Source organism: Cyprinus carpio, chromosome B13 (genome assembly GCF_018340385.1).
Source record: "Cyprinus carpio isolate SPL01 chromosome B13, ASM1834038v1, whole genome shotgun sequence".
Classification (NCBI taxonomy): Eukaryota; Metazoa; Chordata; class Actinopteri; order Cypriniformes; family Cyprinidae; genus Cyprinus; species Cyprinus carpio.
In genome coordinates this window covers 11,460,211-11,487,213 of record NC_056609.1, presented here as the reverse complement: position 1 = coordinate 11,487,213, position 27,003 = coordinate 11,460,211, and the positions used below count along the sequence as shown (strand labels likewise).

General features: G+C 36.5%; 2 protein-coding genes across 8 annotated transcripts in view; both read left to right on the top strand.

The window, feature by feature from the left end:
- The first annotated feature begins 106 nt into the window (after window positions 1-106).
- LOC109050237 (AN1-type zinc finger protein 4-like) lies at window positions 107-17,054 on the top strand. The gene is made up of 10 exons (XM_042736525.1): window positions 107-674; window positions 1,147-1,447; window positions 6,914-6,989; window positions 7,687-7,754; window positions 8,950-9,139; window positions 10,631-10,778; window positions 12,180-13,240; window positions 13,556-13,599; window positions 15,128-15,245; window positions 16,038-17,054. Exons 2-10 carry the CDS (start codon window positions 1,264-1,266, stop codon window positions 16,171-16,173), a joined length of 2,025 nt encoding a protein of 674 aa, XP_042592459.1. The 5' UTR covers window positions 107-674; window positions 1,147-1,263; the 3' UTR covers window positions 16,174-17,054.
- A 749-nt stretch (window positions 17,055-17,803) lies between these two features.
- LOC109049816 (E3 ubiquitin-protein ligase MARCHF8-like) overlaps window positions 17,804-27,003 on the top strand; it is an 88,917-nt gene continuing 79,717 nt past the window's right edge. For 2 of the 7 annotated variants that reach the window (XM_042736519.1, XM_042736522.1), the window contains exon 1: window positions 19,567-19,712. The gene's annotated coding sequence lies outside the window, so the exon portion shown is untranslated. The other 5 variants (XM_042736517.1, XM_042736521.1, XM_042736524.1 and 2 more) reach the window with 5 other exon arrangements.

Genomic DNA, 27,003 nt, shown 5'->3' with positions numbered 1-27,003 from the left:
TTGAGCACCACCAAACCATTGCTGATCATTTAATGCAGAAAATGTAAAATCTTTAAACCTTTAAATGCTATGCACTGAAAATGCAACCAGATACAGTCACAAATTGTTGTTTGACGCTGCCTGGGTGACCGGGGTAACATCCGGGAGATGGAAAGGGGAGTCGAGCGAAAGATCCCGCCCACTCTGCATTTCCATTGGACGAGCGGTTCGCTTTTTCTCCAACGGCTTAATGTCATTCGGTTTCCTAACTGTCAATCAAGAACATCACAATAGGCTGCCTCCTTTTCAGGGTTTTGTATTCTGTTTTAATGGGGCCTTTGAGCCGCTTAACATCGAAACAAAAGCAGTTGTCCGTGGCTCGAAAAAAATAAGGTAACGTACTGGCGTGCAGAAACGGTAAAGATGTTACAGGAATTAGAAAGCATCAGCGGCATCCGCGCGTAGTTCGACGGGCTGCCTGTGCCGCTTTGCTAAACCAGCTAGCCGCTACAATACAATTGAACACCTTTTATTGCAAGTTTCTGTCAGATAGCACAGTTCAGAAACTGGGGAATCGGTCGCTTTTACCTTTTGGGGTAACTAACTAATTTTTGGGGTGTGTTGTTGCTGGGACATCAGCCAGGAATCTCTGATCCAGCTGTCCCACCCTGCAGATCTCCTCTGATGCTGTCAAGGTAAGATGATGAATTGCGTTAACTGTTAATGAACGACTATTTTAAAAAGTCAAAAAACCTAGCTAGTCGACTGGACTTTTGGATACTTTACATATTAGTCGACTTTCGAGAAAAACAAGTCGTTTGTAGCTTTAAAACACTTGTGTTGTTTAGACTAATTGTAAATAAACATTCTGATAACATCCATTAACTAACAGCACAACCCAGATCAGCGTTGATCAACAGAAGAGATAGATAGATTATTATTATTGTTAATAAGTAATATTATGATTAATAAGTAATGGTATAAATAAGTATAAGTATTAATAAGTATTAGTAATAAGCAGAGTAATTTTTAGCATGGTCTCTTCAATGTACTGAACAGGTTTAATTCATTCATATATATATGTATATGTATATAACATACTCATATTTTCAGATGCACCTAATAAGACTTTTTAGATGGTAATTTAAAGATTCTGATTCTCCACAGCCCAAAGCTCCATGCATGATGTGTTTGTTCTGTGACGGAGGCGACATCTCAGCCCTCACTCCTCCACCCTGGGCAGGGTTCATTGTTGTCTCATCCTGAGCCCTGTCCTTTGCAATAATGACTGACAAGAGGAACCCACCGTTTTTCAATGATGACAATGTAGGTGTGCTGCACTACAAGCTGCCCTTCAGCGAGACCATGGAGCTGTTCATTGAGACTTTGACAGGGACCTGCTTCCAGCTGCGCGTCTCTCCTTTTGAACAGGTCGTCTCGGTCAAGGCCAAGATTCAGAGATTGGAGGGTATGTGTCCTCTCTTGACTCAGTACACAGCACATGCCCTGAAATAATAATGACACGATTACACTCGTCAAGTGCCAAATTTATTTTAAACTGCATGTTTCTCATTCTTAAATAATTAGGACCATTAAATAGAATAAGCTCATATCAAATTAACTAATATATTAAACGTAACATCTCATAAAAAAAAAAATTATTATTAATTAAATTACAAAAACACATTCTATTCTAAAAATGGTGAACATGTAGAACATCTAAAAATATAAATATTCCCCACATTATTGTTACTGTTGCTGGTTATTATGCATTACATTATAAACACACATTCTATTCATCTAAAACAATCTTTATCTATTATAGTCCTCATCTATGTTATGCTAAAAGGAAACATTGATTCATTGTAATAACACGTGCATCTTAATTACTCTCTGCTGATTGGATAGTGATTTAGAACAATTTTAATGAGACATTAAATATCCATCATTAGTTTTGAAGATGGCTTTATTCCCGGTAGTCCAGGTCTGATGTTTTCATTCAGATTTAGAGCTTTAGAAAGAAATTGAGTTGTTTATTAACAACTGGCATGCTCAGTAATTGCACTCGTTTAACAGATCCTCTCATGCAGTTACAGATAAAACATATGTCTTACCAGTTTAACACATGAGCAATCAAAAAAAGAGATGAGAATAAATTGCTTCTCTCCCTCCCCATCAAAGCTGCCATTGTTATTACCCAGTAGCTAAAATTGCTGCTCCTGTAAAGCAGCCATCATGCGGCATGGTTGAAAGACTGAAAGCAGCTTTGTTAGAACGAGAAGTGTTCGTATTCTTTGAATGAACAGGTTTTTATTTATTTTGGCGGCACAGTTATATGTAGTTTGAAACATTGGGCTGAAAATGAGGACTGAGGGTGCTTCATCTGGGAGTCTGATTGACGCAGTGCACTTCACTGATAAGTGTGAAATGAACGAGACAAGAAAAGCATTAGATGAAAACCCAGATGGGACGTTGTCAGTCCAGACGGCTGCTGGGTCTTTAAACATGCCAGTCTCAAGCGCAGACGGGTTTCCTCCCAGGAACATTTTAATGTGTTAGACAGCACCCAGTTCACCAGGTCTGACACTTTCCTGCAGGAGTTAGCTTATTAAAGATGACTTTATCCACCCTGTGGTCTACAGGTGAGGAATGGCCTAGTTTTAGTTCCACTATTGTGGCTAATCTTAGATTCTCAGATACACGTCTTTGCATCTGGAGCTGAACTTGCTGCCCCCTTCCAGGAATCAGACCAGCTGCGGGAAGAAGTATGAGATGGATATGTTGAGGTAATCCACATTTCAATATGAAATGTGTTTATACTTCTGTTTCAGATTAGGTTTAAGATTACGCACAATGCTGACTGTGTATAGTTTAAAAACCATGTCTCTAAACAATGGGCAGGCCACACACACTAACCGCTCTGTGTCACACTCCTCGCTGGTCCTGTTTAGAAAACTACCCCTTCTAGGAACAGATACCAGTTTTGTGTTGCATGGGTGCGTTCTGGTGTCTTATTGCTCTTTACACCTGATAAAGGTACGTCTATTCGCTTAATCACAGGCCAGTGCAGACGTCTGAAAATCTTTGTCCAAATGCAATGTCTTCAAAATGAACAACCATAATGACCTTGAAAAAGGTTTTATGGCAATTTCAAACATTGAGGTGCTAGATATAAAGTTGATATGATTGTTGGTTTATTTATTGTACACAGGGGGGCAGATCAGAGTCATATTTGTTCTGAAGGCTTATGAGTTGCCCTGATCTGCTTTTATGCATTTTTACAGAATTGATTCATTTGTTTCAGTATATTAATGGTTAATTGTTCCTCGAAGTTCTGTGGTTAAATAAGCTGCTTATTTGTGTATTAAATATTTCTGTCCAACAGGGAGCATGGTCATCAAAATGGTTTCTTTCTAATTGGTCAGATGTGATGAACCTTTGGCTGCGGAACAAAATAGTAAAATAGTTAGGACAGCTTTACTAGATGAGTCCTTAAAAAATTTCATAGCTAGCAGTAGTCATTCAGCAAGATTAACTTAAACTTAAAAACCCTTGATGGGTTCCGTCTCAATTACCAAACATGAATAAATAGGAGACAGCATACTTCTCATTTAACCTGGCCCTTAAAACAAACCCAGTAACATTTACAGTAACAGTAACTTAATATATTAATATAAATATATTTACTGTTACTTTTTTGATCAATCTAATGCATCTTGCTGAATACAATACAATACAATACAAGTTTATTTGTATAGCACATTTAAAAACAACTGGTGTTGACCAAAGTGCTTTACAAGGCTAAAAGAAACAAGAAACAAGTCAAATTAAAATCAAAACAAAAAAAAAAAGGTACTCATTCAATACATAAAAAAAAACAAACAATGTTCGGACGTAATTTATCTAAGCTGAAAGGCTATTTCATAATGCACGATCACCCCTGTTTTTAAGTCTGGTTCTAGGAACATATAGTAAATCAGCATCCCTAGATCTCAGTGATCTAGACTGAGAAAGTGGATGCAGTAGTTCAGACTTAAAAAACAAATAACAAAACTTTGAAATCAATTCTGTATTTGACGCGTAACCAATAAAGCAAAATCTAAACTGGTGTGATTTGATCACTTTTACGCTTCCCTTTGAGGAGCCAGGCTGCGGCATTTTGAACTAACTGTAAGCGTGTGACGCATGTCTGAGAGGCACCAATGTACAAAGAGTTACAATAGTGTAGTCGAGATATTACAAATGCATGCATGACAGTTTCAAAATTCTTACCAGACAAAAAGGGCTTAACCTTTGCTAAAAGACAAAGATGATAGAAACAAGACCTAACCACAGCAAATATCTGCTTATCAAATTTAAGACTGTTATCAAGCAAAACCCCCAGATTCCATACTGTGAGGTTACAGAGTATCGAGATCAACATCATGAATGCTGGGATCATTTGAACCAAACAAGATAATTTCAGTCTTACTCCCATTAAGACTCAAGAAATGACTAGCAAGCCAGAGTTTCAGTTCATCTAAGCAGTCTTAAATAGGCTTAAAGGCAAGCTTATCGTCACGCTTTATAGGCAGATAAATTTGTGTGTCGTCAGCGTACAGATGAAAAGATACCCCATATCTAGATAAAATAGAACTCAAAGGTTGCTTGTAGAGATTAAACAGTTCTGGGCCAAGAATAGATCCCTGAGGTACACCAGAACTGTTTATCAGAGGAAGAATGGTGGCAATCGAGGCCTATTAACGCCTATTTGTTAAATATGAATAAACAATTTAACAAGCAAACTAATATTTTTATTTTGCAAGGACTCATTAATTTGATCATAAGTTACAGTAAACACATTTATGATGTTACGAAAGATTTCTAATTCAACTTTCTATTCATCAAGCATCCTGAAAAAATGTATCATGGTTTGCACAGAAATATTGAGTGTTTTCAACACTGATTATAACAAGAAATGTTTGTTGAGCAGCAAATCAGCATACTAGATTGATTTCTGAAGGATCATATGAAATTGAAGACTGAAGCTGAAAATTCAGGTTTGCCATCAAAGCAATAAATTACATTTTAAAATATATTAAAATTAAAAACATTATTTTACATTGCAATAAAATTTTACAATATTACAGTTTTTACTGTATTTTCAGTCTAATAATTGCAGCCTTGGTGAGTGTAAGAGACTTCTTTCAAAAACATGGGAAAAAAAATCTTGCTGACTTCAAACATGAGTGAAATCATTTAAATCTCAAAGGAATACATTACTGAGAAGTGAAAGGTCATTTATCATGTACTCGCCCTTGCGTTCTTCAAAACCCGCACAATTTTCTAATTCCTCTTCAAGTTGGGATGGAAGCTGTCAAGCTCTAAAAAGAACAAAAGATCACCATAAAGTATGAAGATAACTGTCCCAAGTTTTGTGGGTGTGTGTGTGTTATCATATGCCTGAAAATCTCAGGCCAGTACATTTAAATACATCAGGACACATAATAGCATGTTTTTGTGGGTTTCCTAATCGTTGCACTTGATTTACAGTTTTCATCCTAACCCATGTTCAGTTAGTTTTTCCCTCCACCATGACACCTACGGGTTCTGTATTGAACTAAAAGCCCCATTTGGATATCTTAATTTTTTAGTTATCTTTGAAATCTATGCCTTGTAAAAATAATCCAAACCATTTTGTAAAGACTCTAGGTAGGGCTGCACGATTGTCATGCGCATTTAGTCAGTAAAGCCGGTTCTGTGATTAACAGTAAATCTCCATCACCTGCTTTCAGGTGGAGCAGCATTTACTACACAGAGCCGTAGTTCATAGCTGTTTGCGTATCTTTTCAGTGAACTACGGCTCTGTGTAGTAAATGCTGCTCCATCTGAGAGTACGTGAGAATACCACATTTAATAACATGTTTTAACTCCAAATTCACTTCATAATGTCAGTCGAGTGTTTAAAATAAATCCTTCTGTGAGATGATGTTGCTTCTTAAACATAATACACTGAAAACTGTTGTAGTGATGAAGAAATGCTGCTTTGCATCACAGGAATAACATTACATTTTATAATATATTAAAATTTAAACTATTTTGTATTTGCAATATTTCACAATGGTTCTTTTGTTTCTTTTTTTTTTTTTTCTATTATTTTGATCAAATAAATTCAGCCTTGATGAGCAGAAGATAGTTATTTTAAAATCATTAAGAATTGTAATGTTTCCAAACTTTTGGCAGGTACTTTAATAATAATTCTATATACTTTACTATAATATATAATAGTACTTTATTATAATATATTATTATATTGTTGTCATGATTATTAAATGCTGCTTTTTATTTTTAACAGGACAGTATGTATTTTTACAATACAAGATATATCTTTTAATGTGCTAAAATATATATTTTTTTAAATGAGTGCTGGGGGCGTGGTCAGATTTTCCTTCTTTTTTTGTCTCTAGCTGCTCACAAGCCTGCCTTCTTCGGGGCATATTTGGATTTAAAGCGCAAGCACCCTCTGGCCTTTGGATGGAGATTTACTGCTGATCACAGAACCGTGCTTCACTGAAAGATACGCATGACAATTGCAGCTTCTGCCTAATCGCAATTTATTGCCTTTGCTATTTAATTTTGATTAATTGTGCAGCCCTAACTTTCTTTCTTTCTTTCTTTCTTTCTTTCTTTCTTTCTTTTCTGTATGCTTTCTATTTCCCTCCAATGATTGCAGTTCAGAAACATTCCATTTGGTCAACCATTTACTGCAATCAAATGTTCACCTCATACTCCTGTTATTCTGCATTTACTCCTTTGTTTGTTCTTTTGTCTGAAGTTCTTTTAGATGCCGTTATTGCTCTGACTTGCCCTGTGCATGTGGTTGAATGTTTATTTTAGTTTGCATTACAAAAATATGGCTATATATAATCATTACATGACATATCTTCATTCACAGGCATCCCGGTCTCTCAGCAGCATTTGATATGGAATGGTATGGAGCTTGAAGATGAGTACTGCTTACATGATTACAGGTGAGTTTTCATTCTGTTTTTCAAATTTACAAACCGGATCCAGGAAGTTATATTTCAGGAAGTAAGCTTAACTACCACATTATGTTGCTTTAAAGGCTTTCTTTCTTTTGTGGAACAGAAACTGAGATGTTTTGCTCCATGTCCAAGCTGTTTCTTCCCATATTGTGATCAGGGGCTCATCAGCAGCATAAAAGTATCATAAAAGTAGTTTATAATATGACTCATGCTCTATATGCGATGACTTCTGAAGCCATAAGATAGCTTTGTATGAAGAACAGAGTGATATTTAAGTTGTTATTCATGGAAAACCTCTCCGCCACGGCTCTCAAATCTCATTTGTGCTTGAGCAGTTTGGACGTTCTTCAAAAACATCTTCTTTTATGTTCCATGAAGAAAGGAAATCATATGAAAGGGTTTGGAATTGCATGGAAGTAAGTAAAAAATGACAGTGTTTGCATTTTGGGTGAGCTGTTTCTTTAAATGCAGTCAGGCTGGCTCAGTCTGGAGGTCACAGATGGTGGATTTGTCATGAATTCTTGTCAGTTAATGTTCCACATGGAGGCTTTCTGGGAAGATATTGTGGGGCTGGATGGCATTCATTGTGCTTCACAGGTTAAGTGAAGCAAATATTTATAAAGGCAGAACTGTATAGTAGCGGTTTTGAGTTTATTGAGTTTGCCTATGGTTGTGTTTTCAGCATCACAGAGGGCTGCACTCTCAAGCTGGTTCTCGCCATGAGAGGAGGGCCTGTAAACACCAGACGAGGTGTGTTTTCTCCACCGACTGGGATTTTCACAGTTGAAAATGTTAAACCTGTCATTCAGGTTAATCTAATCCTGGCTTATCTTGGTCCTTATTTCACACTGTCTTTACTTTACCCTGGGATAGTAATTCATCCTGAGTGCTTCTGAAAACCCTTTTTTTGATCTTATTAACACGATCCTAGGAGTGCAATATGTTTTAGTACCTGCTTGTTTGTCAGTAAAAATGTCATCATAAGTCTGCTCTGGTTGTCTGAACTCTATAAAGCTGAATTTTGATGATTTTTTAAAACATGCATAGTTATTTTGAGCATAAAGATAAAAATAGATATTTCCAATAAAATTTCCATTTCATGTTACAGTATAATTTTCAAAATGTTTGTCTTCGTTATAATATTTATTTATTTACATTTATAATATATTTTATTTTATTTAAGATATTTCTTTATAACCTTGACCTCATCCTTTGTTGGCATTGAAAAATGAAAAGTTTCCTTTGCCACCAAAAAAAAGAAAAGATTTTAATATATAATAAATGCATTGATTAAAAGATTGTAAATGCATTACATTTTTGAACAAAAAAGATCATAAAGTGTGATGTATCTAATGTGCTACATTAAAAATACCTGTGCCAAATATATTTAGTACATTTAATGTATTAAAAAAAAAAATATATATATATATATATATATATAGATATATATATATATATATTATATATATATATATATATATATATATATATATATATTTATTTATTTTCTGTTTTCTATTCTGTTTTTCTGTTGAATATTTTTGTCTTTCAAGAGTAAAAGTTTTGGAAATATTCTACAAATATATTACAGTCTATTCAACGCTCCAGTTAATGTGCTTGCTATTGCTCTTCAGAAGCTGAAATGAAATGCAACACATGGAAGTTTCTGCAACTATACAAACCACAGGAATATTTAATGAGGAAACTACTGTTTATGATTGGCTTGAAGAGTGCTACTGCAATACAGAGCTGCAACAATTCAGTGCAAGCTAGAATTGTTGCAACTTTCTGATCCTTCCTTCGTGCCATTGTGCATTGGTTTTGAGGTCAAGGAGAAAAAAAAAGTTGCTCATTACCATTCCAGGAAGTGTGCAAGCACACAGTTAGTTACCAGTCTGATATTGATTAGTATGACCTGCATCCTGTTTCTTCCCGTTACCTGCAGTGACAGTGACGGATGACTCTGTGAGGGATATCGCTGACTGCCTTGATGCAGGGAGAGAGGAGATGTGGGAAAAGTCTCTGCCTAATAAACAGGTCACCTTCCTGGTGTACCGTGAGGGAGATCAGCTCAATTTCTTCCGAGTGGTGGATAGAGGAGATGGAACTCTCACACCTGTGTCTGAATCATTGAGGTCAGTTCAAAGAAGAGAAAATACTTGCCAAGAGGAACATCTCCTTCCACACACTGCACTCTGGTTTCCTTTTTTAGATGGAAGCAGATGTTTCAGAACTACAGTTTTCATGTGTCATGTTGTTTTGCTAATGAAGACATGCATCAGCATTTACTGGCAAGCTTAACAGTCTGTGACATTTGCATCATGAGCATCACCAAACGGAAGTAAAAAATAAAAATAAAAATGATTTCCATAAATTATGTAAATCATAAATCATATGCCTTTGACATTATATAACCATAAAAACACTTAATTCTTTAATAACAGTGTTAAATGTAATTTTAACAAATGTTGAAATTAATTTGAATTCTAACAAAAATATATATAAAATATAAATTAAATATAATTTTACTAAATGTTTGTGCTTAAAGACCAATGTTTTCAAATTAATAACTAAATAAATCTTTTCAAAAGAAATATAGGCTATGAAAAATATTCAGCAAGTTGATAAAATATGATAAAGTTGATAAAATAGGCAACAAAAATTCCCAAAGACTGATCATATCTAAGCACCAGAATATCTGAGACTTTGCCGTCATCTAACCTTAAGAAAAACTAATAATTTAATAACACTGTTAAATGTAATCTTTAGGAAATCTTAAAACAAATATGCATTTTTCATATCATACATGTTGTGCTGCATAAATAATTCATTTGTAGCATTTAAAACAATTGATTTTAGTTTTTAATTTCCAGTATATTTAGACAAAAGTATAAATATTGTACATTTTAAATCTTACTTTATTACCATCAGCAAACAGAACTCCAAAAATTATTTTCCTTACGTTTTTGCTAAAACAATCTGCTTAAACAAACAAATGTTTAGAAATAATAAAAAAAATTTGCCTAGTTGATCAAATGGGCAGAAAAATTTCCCAAAGTCATTGACGGAGTGATCTGATCCATAACTAAAAAGCAGAATATCAGATATTTGTGTCAGTCAGCGACCACCCAGATCACTCTTGCAACACTCAACTTATTTCTTTTCCTATAAATTGTTAAAATAAGTATGTTTGCAATTCCATTTTGACACAGAATGACACACTTCACCTTTCTAATATTTAGATTTTCTAATGGGTCAGCTGTTTTTGTGACATATACAACTTTATCATCGGAAAGCTAACTTGGTTAGCCAAATGCAGAATGCAGAGGAAATGAAACTAATAAGGGCTTCCTTCTTTTGTTCGTCTCAAATGTTTGTCTTTTTTAATCATTCGGGGGAACTGCAGTGCTCTAATCAGCTGGTTTCGCTTCATTAACCACACATCGTCCTGGTTATGTCAAACCTAATCATGAACCCCTGAGCCTTTTCAACAGCTGAGAGACGTTTCATAAAACAGCTACTGGATTTAAAGATTCAAAATGCCATTTATTCAGTGTAGCTTAAGGAAAATGAACAGCACTGTTAAGCACAAATAATCGAAGAGTTCATCCATGCATGTGTTTCAGCGGCGCCTCTGTACACAATGTGTACGCGGAGGAGGAGGAGGAAACCGAGAGCGCATCTTCAGAACAGCAGACGCTGGAGAACTCCATCACAATGAGCAAGATGAAGCTGCTCAAGGCCAAGATGGAGAATATGAACCTTAACAAAAAGGTACAGCAGAATAGGCGGACTAGACATGCTCTTAATCTTTTTTCGTTCCTCCTCCACATATTCGAATGAAATCATCTTATCTTGAAATGCATGAACCTCCTTACTGTCAAACACATCTGATTAAATTTCTCGGTGGAGCGCTGTGGAAGTGCACACGGTTCTCCAGCTGGCCTGAGGGAGTGCAGCCCATCCCAAGCTGTGTCTGATTAACTGGCGCAGTAATAACTACAAGCTCAGCAGATTGGCACATGAAGTTAATTATTCACACTCAACTGTGTGCAGTCATCAGTAGACAAGTCTTAGTGGCAGATATTAGTTTTTCTAAAGCTAGGAAACCATTGTTGTTGTTGCTTACGCTCCTACCTTAGTGAGAAGTTTGTTTGTTTACGTATGCATCGCTTCAGTCAACATCTTCGAATTCTATCATTTTCATCTAATTTATCACCTATTAGGAGGTAACATGAAGCACAGTTTAATTTGTTACAGTTATGAGCAATGTCCAGCTTGACACATTATTCAACAGATGTGCCATATTTTATTCTCCAAAAGCTTCAAAAGTGTGTACAATATGAATTCAGAGCTTTTCATTTTAATAATAAATTATTACTATTATATTCATAAAGGAATGAATTTAATTTTTTGTGATTCATTTTTTGTCAAATTAATCTTAATATCAATGTTAATTTTACAGTTTAATAAGGTACATAATGTTAAGCTTCTTTCAGACTTTAAATGATACATTCTGGTTTGCATGCATCAAGTTCGTAACTTCATTTATATATTACTGAATTCACAGAATCATCCTGTAGTCCACAAAAATGTTCATTACCACATAATTATTTAAATACATTTACTAGTGTTTAAGTATAATAATCACAACAAATTATTGGTAACCACAAAATAATAATCACAACCAATAAAGAAACATCACTAGCGAATACCAATGCACAATATATTAGTGGTTACCAGTCAATAATCATCACTAGCGATACTGAAATTGTATTTGTGCATGCTCATTTCACCCATTTAAATTAATTAATATAAATTTTTTCAAAATTAATATACATTTTGTTTATTATAATGTGGTGCATAAATTCCCTTGTAGCGTTTAAAACATTTGATTTTAGTTTATAGTGTTTTAGTGTTTATTTTGACAAAAGTATAAATATTATCAATTCTGGCTTATCTGTATTGACTTAAACGTTATTATTGGTGCATTTTTAAATTTCACATTAAATTGCTTAGAAAAAATCTCTTTATATGACATTTTACTGTGACTCATACTGCTATATATGATTTGGTCATATCACCCACTCCTGATCATATCTTCCATATCTTTTCTGTCTATGTGCCTTATTGTGCGTGATATGCGTGTGATTTGTTTTCTTGTGTCTTTGTCAGCCCAAGAAGACTGCTAAGTTAAAAGTCAGACCTCCAGTGGGTCCGCGGCCCTGCAGCGGTTCGCTCGGCTCTGCCCGACACCATCGAATGTTTCGCGTCCTTCCTCAGATAGGCCACGCTTCTCCAGCACATCTACCTCCGATCGGCGATCAGCAGCAACCTGCAGTTTCATCCCCTGCTGCTGGTTCCTCCCGCCAACCATTCGCATCTCTCTCGAGCTCCACTTCCTCCAGCCGCGCTCATCCTTCCTCTGCAGCTTCTGGCGTATATATGCTCCAGGCTGAGGAACCATGGGATAATCCAGTGCCCAGGAAGATCAGACTCCCTCCCAAGGTGTCCAGGCTGGATATGAGAGGGCCTAAAGTCATGCGAGACTGCGTGTACCCACCTGTATCGCTTCTGTCCAGTTCTGGTGTTCAAGAGGAGGTTGATCTCCAGGGCGACAGACTAACAGTAGCCGAGAACTCAGCGGTGATGGAGCCGCCCAAAGCTGTACCCTTCAATCTTCCCGAGCCTCTGAGTCTGGACATATCCACTCAGCGAGAGCGAGGTTTGAACTCTATAACTGTCCCGAAACCCAACACCACTGCTCCTCTTCTTTCCCAAGCCATCAACTCGAACTGGCTGGCGTCCCAATCTGACCCTCTCGCACCTCCTCAAATGCCACAGCACTTTGAGTTTATGGGCTCCTCCAGTCCAGCCCAAGCTCTCCTCAGAACTAGCAACAGCCCGTCGCTTCCGGTCAGCTCCCCGTCACGGACCACATCTGTATGTGGGCTCAAAGTCGACAAGCATTCGGAAGTGATTTCTAAAAACGAGGCCCGAGACATTACGAAGATGGCTAATAAAGCGACTAAAGAGCCATTGGGTTCGGTGAGCAACGCAGAGCTCCTGGCCTCCCTTGCAGGCGGTGGTGGTCAAGAGGCTCTGGCTGGGCCCTTTGCTCTGGGCAGGTTATGTGCTACAGCCGCCCCCCTACCAACCAACATCCATCTGTTGCAGAAAGACCTGCTGAGGAGGATCTCCCCCCTACAGAGAGCAGCCGGCCACACGGTGAGTTTGTAACCTTGACTTATGCTGCTGCTTTTACAGATCTGCTGTTTGTACAGCCTCAAAAACCTGATGTTCATTTGATCTCTGCGGGCTACAAGGAGAAACCGTATTTGCTTTAACTCAATATGACATGCGGATGCTGTCGTGCAAATTAGAGCTACTTCAAGAGCATGTTTCCTGTCACGAAAAGACACTTGCTGCACATTATACACCGTGCAAGACAGATTACAAGTGCAATTCATTCGTTTTGGCATTTCAGCTAATGAGAAGAGTGTTGTGGCAATCTCACGAATGTTTTATCATGCGAAATCTTGCCGTTGCAGCCGTCACTCATCAAGCGGCCTCTCCAGTTCAATAAAGAGATTAGGTGAGTGGCTTGACATAAACAGTGTGAAATGAAGCGTTAAGAACACCATCTAAAATCTCCACCCTCCACCACATATAAACATTTTTACACCTGTCATAAACTTCAAACCTTTAAACACACTTCTCCAATCTCAACCGCACTCTGTATATCTGTAAATCCACAGGCCACTGCTTTAATGTCATGCTGCACTTTGTGAAACTTTCAAGCTGCCTCCAGCCTAGTTCAGTGCTAATGCCCAACCTGGATTGAACTCTGTGGTATAAGGGGCCGGTGTCTTGATTACTGAAATATTTTGAATATTTAGATTTATTTTTTTAAGGAAATTAATTCTTCAATTCAGCAAGGATGCAATAAATTTTAGATCATGATTAGTTTCATGATCCTTGAGACTGTATGAGAACAGGAAACAATGATTTGCTCATATAAACATCAGTAGTAGCAATGGCACTTGAGTTGCTCATTTTCAGTTAATCGATTCCCAGTTAATTTGCTTCATTAATCAAACAGGTTCATCTCTGAATGCCTTTATTAATGTGTATTGCTATATTGATAAAGATTACTTTTTTATGTAGTGAACCGCTTTATGGAAGACGTATCTAATATTTTAGTTTTTTTAACGTTAAAAATTTTGCTCCCAACTGACTAATAATGCCAAAATGATGCAAATACCTAAATACTGAGATGTATATATTGAATGCTGTCACAAAACTGGAAAATATGAAATATGACTATAGCTGTATTACATTTTGGGAACATTTTTCATAGGTCAAGCAGGCAGGGATTTTAGCCAGTGTTTGGCAATCTCAGAATGCCAAACACTGTCCATTTTATTTGAATGCCTAAAACTGCAAACCAATCTAAAAAATATTTTCTAAGAGGTCAGTTTGAGGGGTGAGGACTGCAGGTCTTACAAGAGGTGTTGCATTTTAAACAAGGCCAGCAAATATAAAATATTCACTGTCATAAAGAGAATAACTGCTGACTGAAACCAAGAAACGGGAAATGATCACCACAGCTCAGTTGCATAGATAAATATTCACACAGTCACATGTTTACAAAAGCATGCATGCAAAATCACACACAAAAGAGAAGCACATCTTCACTCAGACTCAGTGTGATGCTTCAAGAGACTGCCTGCATGATTGTGCGCTTAAGAGCCTGGATGATGGTTTTGCAACAGGTGGTCCTGATACATTTGGGAAATGTTCCCTGTCATTTTACCACCAGTGTTCAGAGCGTCTGAGCGTCAGATGTCACATCTGAGATTGTTACTGGCTTGAAAATGCAACAGGGATGGCAAATAACAGAATAGATAGTCCAGCAAGTACATGACTGGAAATCCAATCTCATGCCCCAGTGCTTGGTGTTTTTTGTCACAATGTGTGTCTTTCCTTGCTCTTTACTGTTGTGACTTGTGTAGAAATAAACAGGGAGGTTCAAGTACCTGAATCTATATTTTATAGTCATTCAAACTGTCTCTCTCGTTCTATTCCTGTGATTGTCTGTGTTTGTGGAAATGTTGGTTTAGGCACTCCAACACATCACTTGCCCCCTGTGAAGATTCCCTCTGGAACAAAGAAAAAGAGTTCAAAGCACTGCTTCCTGTGTGGGAAGAAGACCGGGTTGGCCACCAGCTATGAATGCAGGTACAGCGCGGATCCCTCTGTATGAGGTTTTCATTCTATTACAACAAAGGAAGTTAATCTATATCTGTAATCTTAAAGGGAAGTATGCACTTAATTTAGTGCATGCGCAGTGGCATAAAATAGAGCTATTTCTGTTTTGAGGTGACAGTAGTTCTGATATATGTCTTGTTCCATTGCTGATAATACCATCTGTGTCTTTCTTCAGTTTCTCGTTATGTTGTCTTGAAGCTTTGATCAAGGCAAAGTCTTATATGATGCGTCTTTGAATAGGACTGAAAAGAAAGCTCTGTCCGTTATTCTCTCCTTTGCCTTATATAATGCATCCAGCTAAACGGATACAAAATAATATACAATAGTATGATACAAAGAGTGCTTTCTTTTCAACATGATGGATTTGCTAGTTCATAGTATGGCTGCAATCACTATAAACACCTACAAGGACACATGTCCTAATATTTACATTTGCCAATATGAGTTTTGATCATGCGACACTGAAGACAGTTTCACAAGAAAAATAAGCCATGGTGAAAACATTATGCATCTGTGTGGGATGTTTAGAAACGATTCCATTTGGTCTCGCTGTGAGCTTTTTTCTGTATAGTTTTCTAACAGCTTTAATTCCACACTGAAAATCAATGGACATCCGGATTAATTTCAAACACCATCCATTTATTCAGTTCTGAGGAAGCAATTTGAGAAGTGCACTTTCTCTCACACAGCTTAGAGGAAACATTGGTTTGATTGCTGTCTGATTATTGCCGTTCTCATAAAGATATGTTTATTTTTGTGTAAGTGTGGCAACATCTTCTGTTCCATGCACCGCTACTCAGAGACCCACGACTGCACCTACGACTACAAAAGCGCAGGCCGACGCTTTCTACAGGAGACCAACCCCATCATAAGTGCACCAAAGCTGCCCAAAATATGAAGGGTGAGAGAAAAAAAAGACATGATATCCATCAGCTATTAAAATAGAGAAAACCTTGATCACCAACCTGTGCTTTTTATCACCATGTTTGCTTACAAATATAGTAGTGAAAAAACAAAAGGGAAAAAACAGTGCTCACTCATTAGCATTGCCTTGGAAAACACCCCTTTGTCTGCTGTCTATAAATGACTTCATGCAAAAAAAAATACAAAACCCTGCATGTAAATAGTTTCTAAAAAAAACCTTTATATCATGCAAACAAACTTTTAAAATGTGTAAAAACTTTTAAATAAGCAAAATACACAACTACACATATCTATTTACATGTTTTTCTGTGTGTTTTGCTTTTTTTGGGATAGACCCAACAATCACTTTTCATGACAAGTCTTGGAGAGATGCACTTTAGTAATGCTGAATATCTCTTGCGGAGATGGGGTCTGTACGGGAGGGGGGTCACTGTGTGCTTGAACTATGTGCCGTTTTGTCTTTTGTAAGTTTACTATTAGAACTTTCTCGTATTTCTGACCCATAACTCCGCTTTCTTTTCTAGAAGCACTCTACTGAACACTTCTAATCATGGAAAATGCCAAGCAATGTACACTCGTGTTATAACAAGACTGTTTAACCTTGGTTCACTTTGAGAATGAAGTATATAGGCTCTATCGGCCGTACACACTACACTATGCAGTTTGACCATGTAGCATTCTAAAGCAACTTTATAAGGGCTTGGCATGATAAGATGTGAACAATTGACTGGTTGCCATGACGAACGATCCTTTTTGTACCTTAGTGTTTGAAAAGCTGCTCAGAAGGCAGCAGTTGTTATTTGCATTTTTCTGTAATTGTCAGGTGATGAGCCTAATAAAATATCCTTGTGTTTCCTTTGTTTTTTTTTCTTTACTCTCTATGATTCTACTGTATCTTTCATGCCTTTTTAACATCGCATTGGGGTGTTTATGTTATTGTTTCGGTTGCTTCGTCATAACAGCACTGCTCTTTGGGATTCCAGCTACTGGAATGAGTGTATTGCTAGTCCTGTCTTAGCTTGTTTCTCCTTCATTTGACTAAATTGTGTTCCTGTGTCTAGCATGAACCTGTTTAGATGAGTGCATCCACCTCTGAATTGTGTTATGATTGCACTTTTTTTATTTTTTTTTTTTACTTTAAATAGTATCACAGAAATAGTCTAAAATTTCAGAGTTAGAGTCCTCTAAACTAAAAAGACTAGTTTATGCAGCCAACAGATGGTGTAAGAATGGTTCACGCAGTGCTAAATGAAAGGAAACAGCTGTTGCTCAAAACAGATAATGTGGAAGAAGTGGTATTTGTGCAGAAGCTTTTTTAGATGCACAGTTTTATTGTATTGTATTGTGCCATTTCAATATGAATCATTTATAATGTATGTTACAGATCTTATTTTTCCAAAAAGATTTGTCCCGTGTCCTTTGCACGTGTATCTTTTAATGCAAGAATATCAAGAACAACTTGTTTTACTGGTTTAGTTTTACACATCTGATGACATATCCACACACACACACACACACACACACACAAATGTAATGGATTGTAGCGTCCAGACAGTTGTACTTTATTCATGCATGCACAATTCATAACCACAAGTATTACATAATGAAGCAAAGCAGGTTTAGGCAATGCTCTGAGCACAGAATGTGCGGATAAAATGTGTAAACCTTTTCAAAGCATGACACAGCCTTTAGCTGTTCTCTCCTCTATCATGACACATAAGATAATCTGTTGTGCTCCTTCAAATAAGACAAGGAGGAGCAGGGCACATCAAGCCCATCCCTGTACAATCAGGGCTCTTTTATTGTGTTTTACAGTGGGAGCATCTTTGAATTCTGTTCATTAAAAAACAAACATGTGAACACACACCCTATATTGCAGCATTTTAACTAATGGAATGACCGTATGGACACATGAATCTCAAACAATCAAGAGGCGAGAAAATCAGGGATCATCACCACCTCCCGCACGCAAACAGTGCTTACTCAGTTCTGAATAGAAATGTAAGAGTAATTAATGACCCCACAGCACTGGATCAGCTGTGTATATAAATGATTAGCGCTGGAGTAGACGATATTACGCGCATGCCCCCTCCGATTTATTCTCTTTTTCAGCCTGATTTCCCACCCGAACGCGGAAGTCGGTGGGCATGACGCACGCAATCAAATGGGGACCGTGAAATAAAAACAAAAACATCGCTTGTGCAAACGGGGGAAAGCGAGGTAAGTGATTATTTGTGCGAATCAGGTAAACGCGCACGAAGAGGGTAAACACTGCACCGCTGTCACAGCAAGAAAAGAAAACACACGGGCTTCTTGAAATAATTTGCATTCCAGGTAAAGAGTTCTATCTTAAATACATATTATAGATGTATAATTCGCGTGTCATGTCGTTTAGCATTGCAGAAGGCATTGGTTTATTGTATAAACAGCGTATTGTGACTGCAGCTCGAGTGCCTTCGTTGTTTCAGTGCTTGCAGAAACACTGTTATTAAGCGTGCCGTCTTTGCCTTGACAGTGTTAATGATGTACAGAGCGTCAAAAGGCAACAGTATGTGTTTTTAAAGAGCATAACTGCACTTGGTCGAAGTGAAACTGTCCTGGAAATGAGGTAAGACGGATAACTTTCCGGTGGTCTGCATTTGTCATCAGTGAAACTGTTATAATACTGTACGACTTAACTACTGTCAGTGAAAGATGTGGACAAAACACTGTAACGTAACCTCAGACTCCAGAGAAACCTGGCGCTTTGATCGCAGTCGCTCTGTTGGATGCATAGTTCGCAAATCGGTTCTTTTGAACAGCTCTTTTCAAAGAGTCAGTTCAGAAATGATTCTTTAAAGTGGTGACGTCATCTGCGACTTTTGCATGTTGTAAAAGGGTAGGTAGATAATAATGTTTGCTACTATTTAGTCTACTACTATTTTGACCGTATTTCGATCGTGTTTATGTGTTATGTTTGTTGAAAACACGATTAACCTTCTAATCAATGAATTGCATTTACACTAACAATAACTTGAATCTCTCGGGTGAAACGGTTTTGCATGTTTTAACATAAAATGCTACATAAATGTGAAACATTTACAGTTTTATTTTTGTAACGCTGCTGCTGTATTAAGCTGCTACAGTAAATTAATGAGCCAGACAGTGCTCATGAGTTGTTCACTCGAGTCCGATTCGCGAACCATGGCAAATGATTCATCGAAAAGATCCGACTCCAAAGAACGAGTCACGAGTTCATGAATCGGATATCGCTGCTGTCTAGTAGGCAGTGTATCCAGTGCGCTTGGATTGCAGCAGGTTTGTTGGATGGATGCACGGGCTCGATGCAGAATGGATTACAGCGCTACATAAGTGCGTACTGTAAACATCATTTTGTTTCGCTTTATTGTCTCACGCATGGGTATGTTTAAAGGGTGGATCAGTGACTGTGTGTCAGGCACATTCCTAGTCTTTCACAATTGATGGATGGTGTTGAGAACTGCCAGTTTTGTTGAGGTGTTGATGGCTGTGGCGGTAAGCGCAATTTTGTGTATACTGTATGTTTTGTCTCAATTTCTGTATTTCAAAGTCTTGATTATAACAACTCTACGAACATTTCCACTATGATTGGCCAGGAAACAATGATACAGTTCTTTAAACACGTTGGTGGGGGATATTGTCACAATATACCTTTTTAGTTCAGCTCAATTAATACACTAAAACAATTATAAAACAGAAAATAATACATAAAATGGCAAACACGTAGCCTACATAATACAGCATTTAAAATACGTTACAATTTGCGCTAATAAATATGTGACAACAAAAGACTTTAAAAAAATTGTAATTGAAGGCAGCATCAAACTAACTTAGTAGCTGTAAAACAAGCACATGTTTTATAGTTACTAATAAATATAGGCCTTGTGACAACTTCCTCATTTAACCACTGGCACAGGTCTCCTTTCCTGGATTAAAATAATACATCTCTTATAAATGATAAATTACAGAAGTAATAAGAGCAGCTTTTATAACTTAAGATGGTAGTAATATAATATAGCACTTTTTCTTTGAAAATGGAGCTGGAACGGTGGAGCTGCCTCCCTTCCAGTGAATTTCATTGAAAAGGAAGGCATTTCACCAATGTTGTGTATCCAGGAAGAGCTTAGTGACTCTGCATTGTATCAAGATTTGACTGGGACTTCCATGTTGTGTAATGGCATGTGTGTTTATGGTATTCGTGGCGTCTGTGTGCTCTGGTTGCAGTGAGTGTGGAGTCTTATCTCAGCGTTTGTGAAGCTGTAAATGATGAACAGGGATGTTTTAATGATAAGGCTTAATGAATAGGTTGTGTGAAGCAGAATGCTGCATGCATTGAGTAGATCTTGTTTATCCCACAGTATATTGTGAGATATCAAGTGGTAGAAAGAAAATATATGAAGTGCATCAACATGTATGAATTAATACACTTACAAGTTGATGTTTTATCTACTGCGCTTTAAAATGAAAGCTTGGACTGTGAAATGGCATGATGTTAGAGCATGTATTCAGTATGAAGTGATATGTAGGGGAAGATGCATCCTTTAAGAACAAGGCTTATTCACTTTTAAATCTGAAAATATTCAGATAACCGTTTTGCATGTATAGGATGATGATTCATCAGTCAATGTTAAGGAAAAAATAATAATAACTTTTTTAATTTTGTTTTCATAGCACAAAATTTACAATTATTTAAAGAGGCCATTATTTCATTTTCAAAAATCATTTTTATTAATGTTAAATCATTTTAAAGTGTTATGAATGTTATCAACTATCAAATCAACTATTCTACTTAAAATTGCATTTCGAAAATGTATTTGAATAATCAAATAATCAGTTGCAGACAGCAGAATCCCATTAAAAGATTCATTGGAAAGGTAAAAAGAATATGAATACATATTTAACGGTTCATATTTTTATTGAAGATATGTCGTAATAGCAACACCATGCATTCAAATGGAATTATTGCACTCGTTTTTTTTTTTTTTACTCCACACATCTAAAAATCCCTCATTAACAAATAGACAAAAAAAACTTTTTATATTGAACATAAATGTAATTTATAATGCACATAATGCACAGACCACTGTTTTCCAGAGAGACATAATTACATCAATTAATATGATCATTAAACTGTTTTGACTGACAAAATCTCACAGATGTTGATATTTATATTTATAAAGCCATAGTAATTCATAAAATGTGATGAGATGAGATTTTTGTGACATTTATTGTTAAAAGAAAAAAAAATGAAGTTGGGGGTTGGGGGTCATTTTACTTCTCACTTTATCTGATGGACTTTATAGTGCTTTGATGGATCACACACCCACAGACAACAAACAGACAGGTTTTGGAACACAAACAATATCAGGCCTTTTCCCATAAATTTTTGAAGCATGTATTAAAAATAATTTTGCATAATCTGTATCCAGATTTTGGAGCTTACATTTTAAGTCAGGGTTTCTCATTTGCATCCTCATTCAGAAAGGCAAGCTCCGCCCCTGGGCCTTCACTGCATGAAATGTTTATGATTAGCAGCATAAAGATGTATGTAGCTGCAGGACAGACCTGCCATGAAAACTTGTATAAATCCATTCCAAATTGTGCAATTCTTCCTTTGGAAGTAGGTGCTGAATTATCACAGTTTTATACTAACTATATATAATAATTACACAATTGCTACAGCATAGGTCATTAACAATACGGCATTATAATAAACGTATTGATTAAGTTGTGGACCACTTGCAGTGTTATATTTTGGAATTGGTTGTGTTTCTGACAGAAAAACAAAAACTGCTGTAGCTATACAGTAGAAAGTAATTAGATTATCTGAAATTGGTTTGACCTCAGAAAGCCATTTAATTACCAAAAACATTTTTCTAAACTGCAGCTACTTTGGAAACCCTAATAGGGTGAATTCCTGAAAAAATAAGGCCGCTATTTGACAGTCTGTGTGTGTGCATTGCTTTTAATGCTGTCTATTCATGAAGCACATTCACCTTTGTGCTCTAATGTGCTTGATGCACTTGATGGAGCATTTGCATATCCACTCCAACATTAGCCAAGACACTTATAACGATTTATTCTAAGACTGCAGGAAAATCCATGATGGGATCTAATACTTACAGCTACAAATTTTTTTGGATTCCACTAATTTGTCCCCTCTGGTGAATTCACGTTTTTACACAAAGTAATTAGTGGAGTTTGCTACTGGAAACAACAGTATTATATTGCTCATGCATGCGGTTAGTGATTTGAAAAAAACACTTGTCCCACACTATTTGTATCATCATCATGAATGCTACATCAAATTGTATGACTTGTTAAGGAGAGACAGAAAAATCCCATATGTTTACAATGAAGGAGTGACCCAAGCCATATCTAGAAACTAGAATGTCATAGAGATTTGTGAGTGGACTATTTTGCAACGTGTGCCTTTTAGTGTCAAAAATTATATCACTTTGCTTCTTGCACGTTTTGTGACAGTTTCAGTGTCCAGTGAGTGGTTCTCAAAAGCATGTACAATTTTCTCCAAAACACTGGATAGGCCTATGTCAACATTTTATTACATTGGTTCATGCATATACAGTTTGGAAAACAAATGCCCGATAAGTGGCGCTAAAAAGTTAATGCTTCATCTCGTTTGAAAATAACGTACCACCTATGATGAACAAGATATAGGCCAAACTTTAGACTATATATCCTGTAGTGTATTTCTGAGATGATAAAACCACCACTAACATGCACTGTTATGAGGACAAATGACAGTAATTTAAAAAAAATAGTAGTCAATATACATTGTATACTACATATGTGAGCAGTTTTCATTTAGCAGCAAGCATTTTATTCCAAACAGAGTCGATAATTGTGATAGGACGTTTCCTAGAGGTAGAGGTGGGTTAAACTGGGAGTTACCATGTTTTCTTTGGAATCCCTTTGTGCTTTTTATTAATAAATTCATTATTCGCTACATTCACCATTATAAAAACCCAGCAACAAAAGCATGTAAGCAATCTTCTTTAAGGGGTGAATCAGAGATGCCTCATTCAGATCAACGGCATGCTGCTGTGCTTGTTAAAAGAAGAAAAAAGACAGTCAGATGCAGTTTCTCTAACATGTACTTTGCAAGAACATAGTTAAATATTAACAAACTCCTCTTCCAACAAGGGCAAAAGTAAAGGACAGACGTTACAGAATAGCAAGTAGCTTTGTCTAGACATCACTGCTGAATGTACTGCTACTGGAATCAAGAATTAATTTATGGTAACTTATGGTGATGCTAAACTATTCTAAACAACCTCGCTAGGTCTAGGGGACATCACATGAAAAAAGAAAGTATTTTGAAAGGCGAAGCAAGTTAATACATTGTAATGACAAACAACATAGTAGTCCACAGTAACACAAGAAATGTGTATTAGAATATTTTTTCTTTTTAAATTTCATGTTGACTTAAAGGCTCCATAGAAACCTTTGATAATCATTGATATATATATTATTTTCTTTTAAAACGGGATGTTTGGGTGGGACATACTGGGCTTGTATATTTTGTTTTTACGTTAAAGGAATAGTTCATTACCCCAGAAATTACCCCATGATTTACTCACCCTCAAGCCATCCTAGGTGTATGGACTTTCTACTTTTAGACGAATACAATCAAAGTTATATTAAAAATGTCCTGGCTCTTCCAAGCTTTATAATGTCATATGTGTGTTCACGAAAGAGTTGCGTTCCAGTGGATGACGTTGGACGTAGACGAATGTGGTGACAAATGCAGAAGCGCAGAGGAGAGCGCAAAACAAGACACTGGTCAAAAATTAGAATACAAAACAAGGATTTATAAAGGAAATCGTCACAGAATTTCGATATAAGCCAAGAGGAGACTGGTTTTCCTTTGCTTGGGTCTCGCGAGACTAGCATATTCTCACCATATTCTATGCTACACTTACGTCCGTTTATTCGTTATTTACCGCTGCGACGATAAATCGATACAGAATTGATTCGTAGGCATCGCGATTCTCTCTGGAATCGATTCTGAGCTTAGATTTTAACAGCAGATGCCACTCTAATCTACTTTTTATCCGGACACTCAAATGTTTATGAAGAAGAGCGCTGAAGAGTGCTTGTGCGATCGGCTGAGTCATGTAATTTTACCTCTACTCAGAATGCTTTTATGAAGCGAGATTAATGTAAACACACCTCACTGTGAACACTGCTGGAATTCGCTTCAATCTTTTCACGCAGTGCCATCTGCTGTTCAAAACTAAGCTCAGAATCGACTCGAGAAAGAATCGCGATGCATTCGGAAAATCTCAGAATCGGTGCTGAATCATTTCTCAATTTGCTATGCATCAATTTATTTCCCCAGTCCTATCGTTAGTGGAAGCTATAGATTTGAACGTCTTAAATATGGACATTTTTCTGTCACAAATGCACCGATTCACTTCAGAAGGCCTTTATTAACCCTCTGGAGGTGGTGCTTTTCTTCACTAAGCACAAATTAAATTATTATTAAAAAATAAAATAAACTAAAATTTTCTAATAGCTTCGAATAGTGGCTGTTAAACATTAAGCTCTACGATCACAGGTTAAAACTAAATTGTAAAATTATATAAATAGAAAACGGTAATAAATTACAGTGTTACTATTTTGACTGTACATTTGATCATTTAAATGCTACAATAAATACACACGCACACATACACAAGTATAGGTGACTTTGAAGCTGATAGACTTAGACTATAAACATGGATAGATTTGCTGAAAATATCACGTCAAGGTCCCTTACTTCAAAGGTTTCTACCGCAGACAAGTGACAGACATGACTGCTGAACCAGAATAAAGTCATTTCAGCTTTTGCATGAATTTAAAGCAGACAGACTTATCAAAAGTGACACACAAATGTCATAGTGGCTAATTCAGATGACATTAGGGAAGCTTTGAGAAACAAGAAGCAGACTGCCATTGCAGCAGTAGTTCACCTGTGTGTGAGAGAGATTTTAGTAACCACACTGCTTCGTTTGAGTTCAGACTTACTGAATAAATAAATGATCACCTTGTTATTAGGTCCTTCATACTGCATACATTTTCTTCCATGACACTGCATACTATCCACCCCTTGTGTTTTTTTTTTTTTTTTTTTTTTTTTAACATAAAAGCATGCGGCCATTTATATTTGTGTGAGGCTTGCAGTATCATCTGTTTCCAGTAATTTTCGATGTACAAAAATAGTCCATAATGCTGCCTGAATTTGCAAATGGTTATTTGTTATCATTTTTAAAAATCAATTTATTATGATAATCATAAACACACTTGTTTGTAGAGTAAAAAAAAAAAAAGACAGTTTAGTGCACTTATCTGTAGTGGCGAAGCACAAGAAGAAAAAGAACTTAAGTGGTCTTTTGAGCCCACTGTATATTACATATGTGCATATATATAAATACACTGTTCGGGGTGTGTAAATAAGAGTGCATATTAGAACTGTGACCATGTCACTGTTTTGTACATTAGTTTGAGTTAAATCAGACTTTCCATTAAAGACTATTTGTTTTTTTGCTCTGAGTAAGACCATTTGGACACAGAAAATGTGTTTTAATAGAGATGGAGTGTACAGCTCTTTGGGCCACTCAAACGAAAAACAGTTATAATCCACTTATGAAATGATGAATTGCAGTGCTGTTCAGTCATCTTCACTTGTGTGCTTATGATGATAGCCCAGTCTTGATTAGTATATACACCAACAAGCAGTATGTGTATACGGTTATCTGTTTCACACTTTGGAGCAGTTTTATTTGTAAGAAAGAGAGATCCAAGGCTCTTGACTTGGTTTCTGGTTGGAATCAGATCGTATTTCCTTGTGTTCTAGGTATTTTCTAAGTAGATATTTTCCAAACATCACTTGCTCATCAATGGATTCTCTGCAGTGAATGGGTGCCGTCAGAATGAAAGCCTAAATGGCTGATAAAAACATCACAATAATCTACAAGTAATTCATATTACTCCAGTCTATCAGTTAATGAGTTGTGAAAAGAAAAGTTGCAAGTTTATAAGAAACAAATCCACCATTAAGATGTTTTTAACATCAAAACCATTGCTTCCAGCTAAAATACTAGGCTCTATCCATAATATTGCTTTCTCCAGTCCTCTCATCTGAATCGGGAGAGAAATATGCACAGATCAAGCACTGCTTATAAGCCAAAACAGTCCAAAACAAAGATATGTTGATGGATTTTGATGTGAGAGGACAACAGGGAATGGACTTTTTTTGTTATTATGGATTATGGACTCTTGTGTTTATTTAAAGTTAAAAAGTGTTAATGATGGATCCGTTTCTTACAAACACAGCTTTTTACTTCACAAGACATTAACTGATGGACTGGAGTTGTGACGATTACTTGTGTATAACTGTGATGTTTTAATTCGGTTTTTGGATTCTCATTCAGACGGCACCCATTCATGATCAATTGGTGAGCAAGTTATGTAATGCTAAATTTCTCCAAACTGATCTTATGAAGAAACAAACCTATTTAAATTTTGGATGCCCTAATAGTGAGAAAATGTTTAATTTTTTTGTTAAATTTGGTTACAATTTAAATCCACAATCCACATCATCCACACTTTGCTTACAGAACTGTTCCCATAGTAAAGGTGCTTATCATCATGAATATTCTTTGTAAAAGAACAGCTTTGACTTTTTAATAACTCCTTTTTGTGTTCCACAGGAAGTAAATACAAGTGTAAATAACCCCTTAGTATTTTAACTACATCCTCTTGGTTTAAGGTATAATTAAGC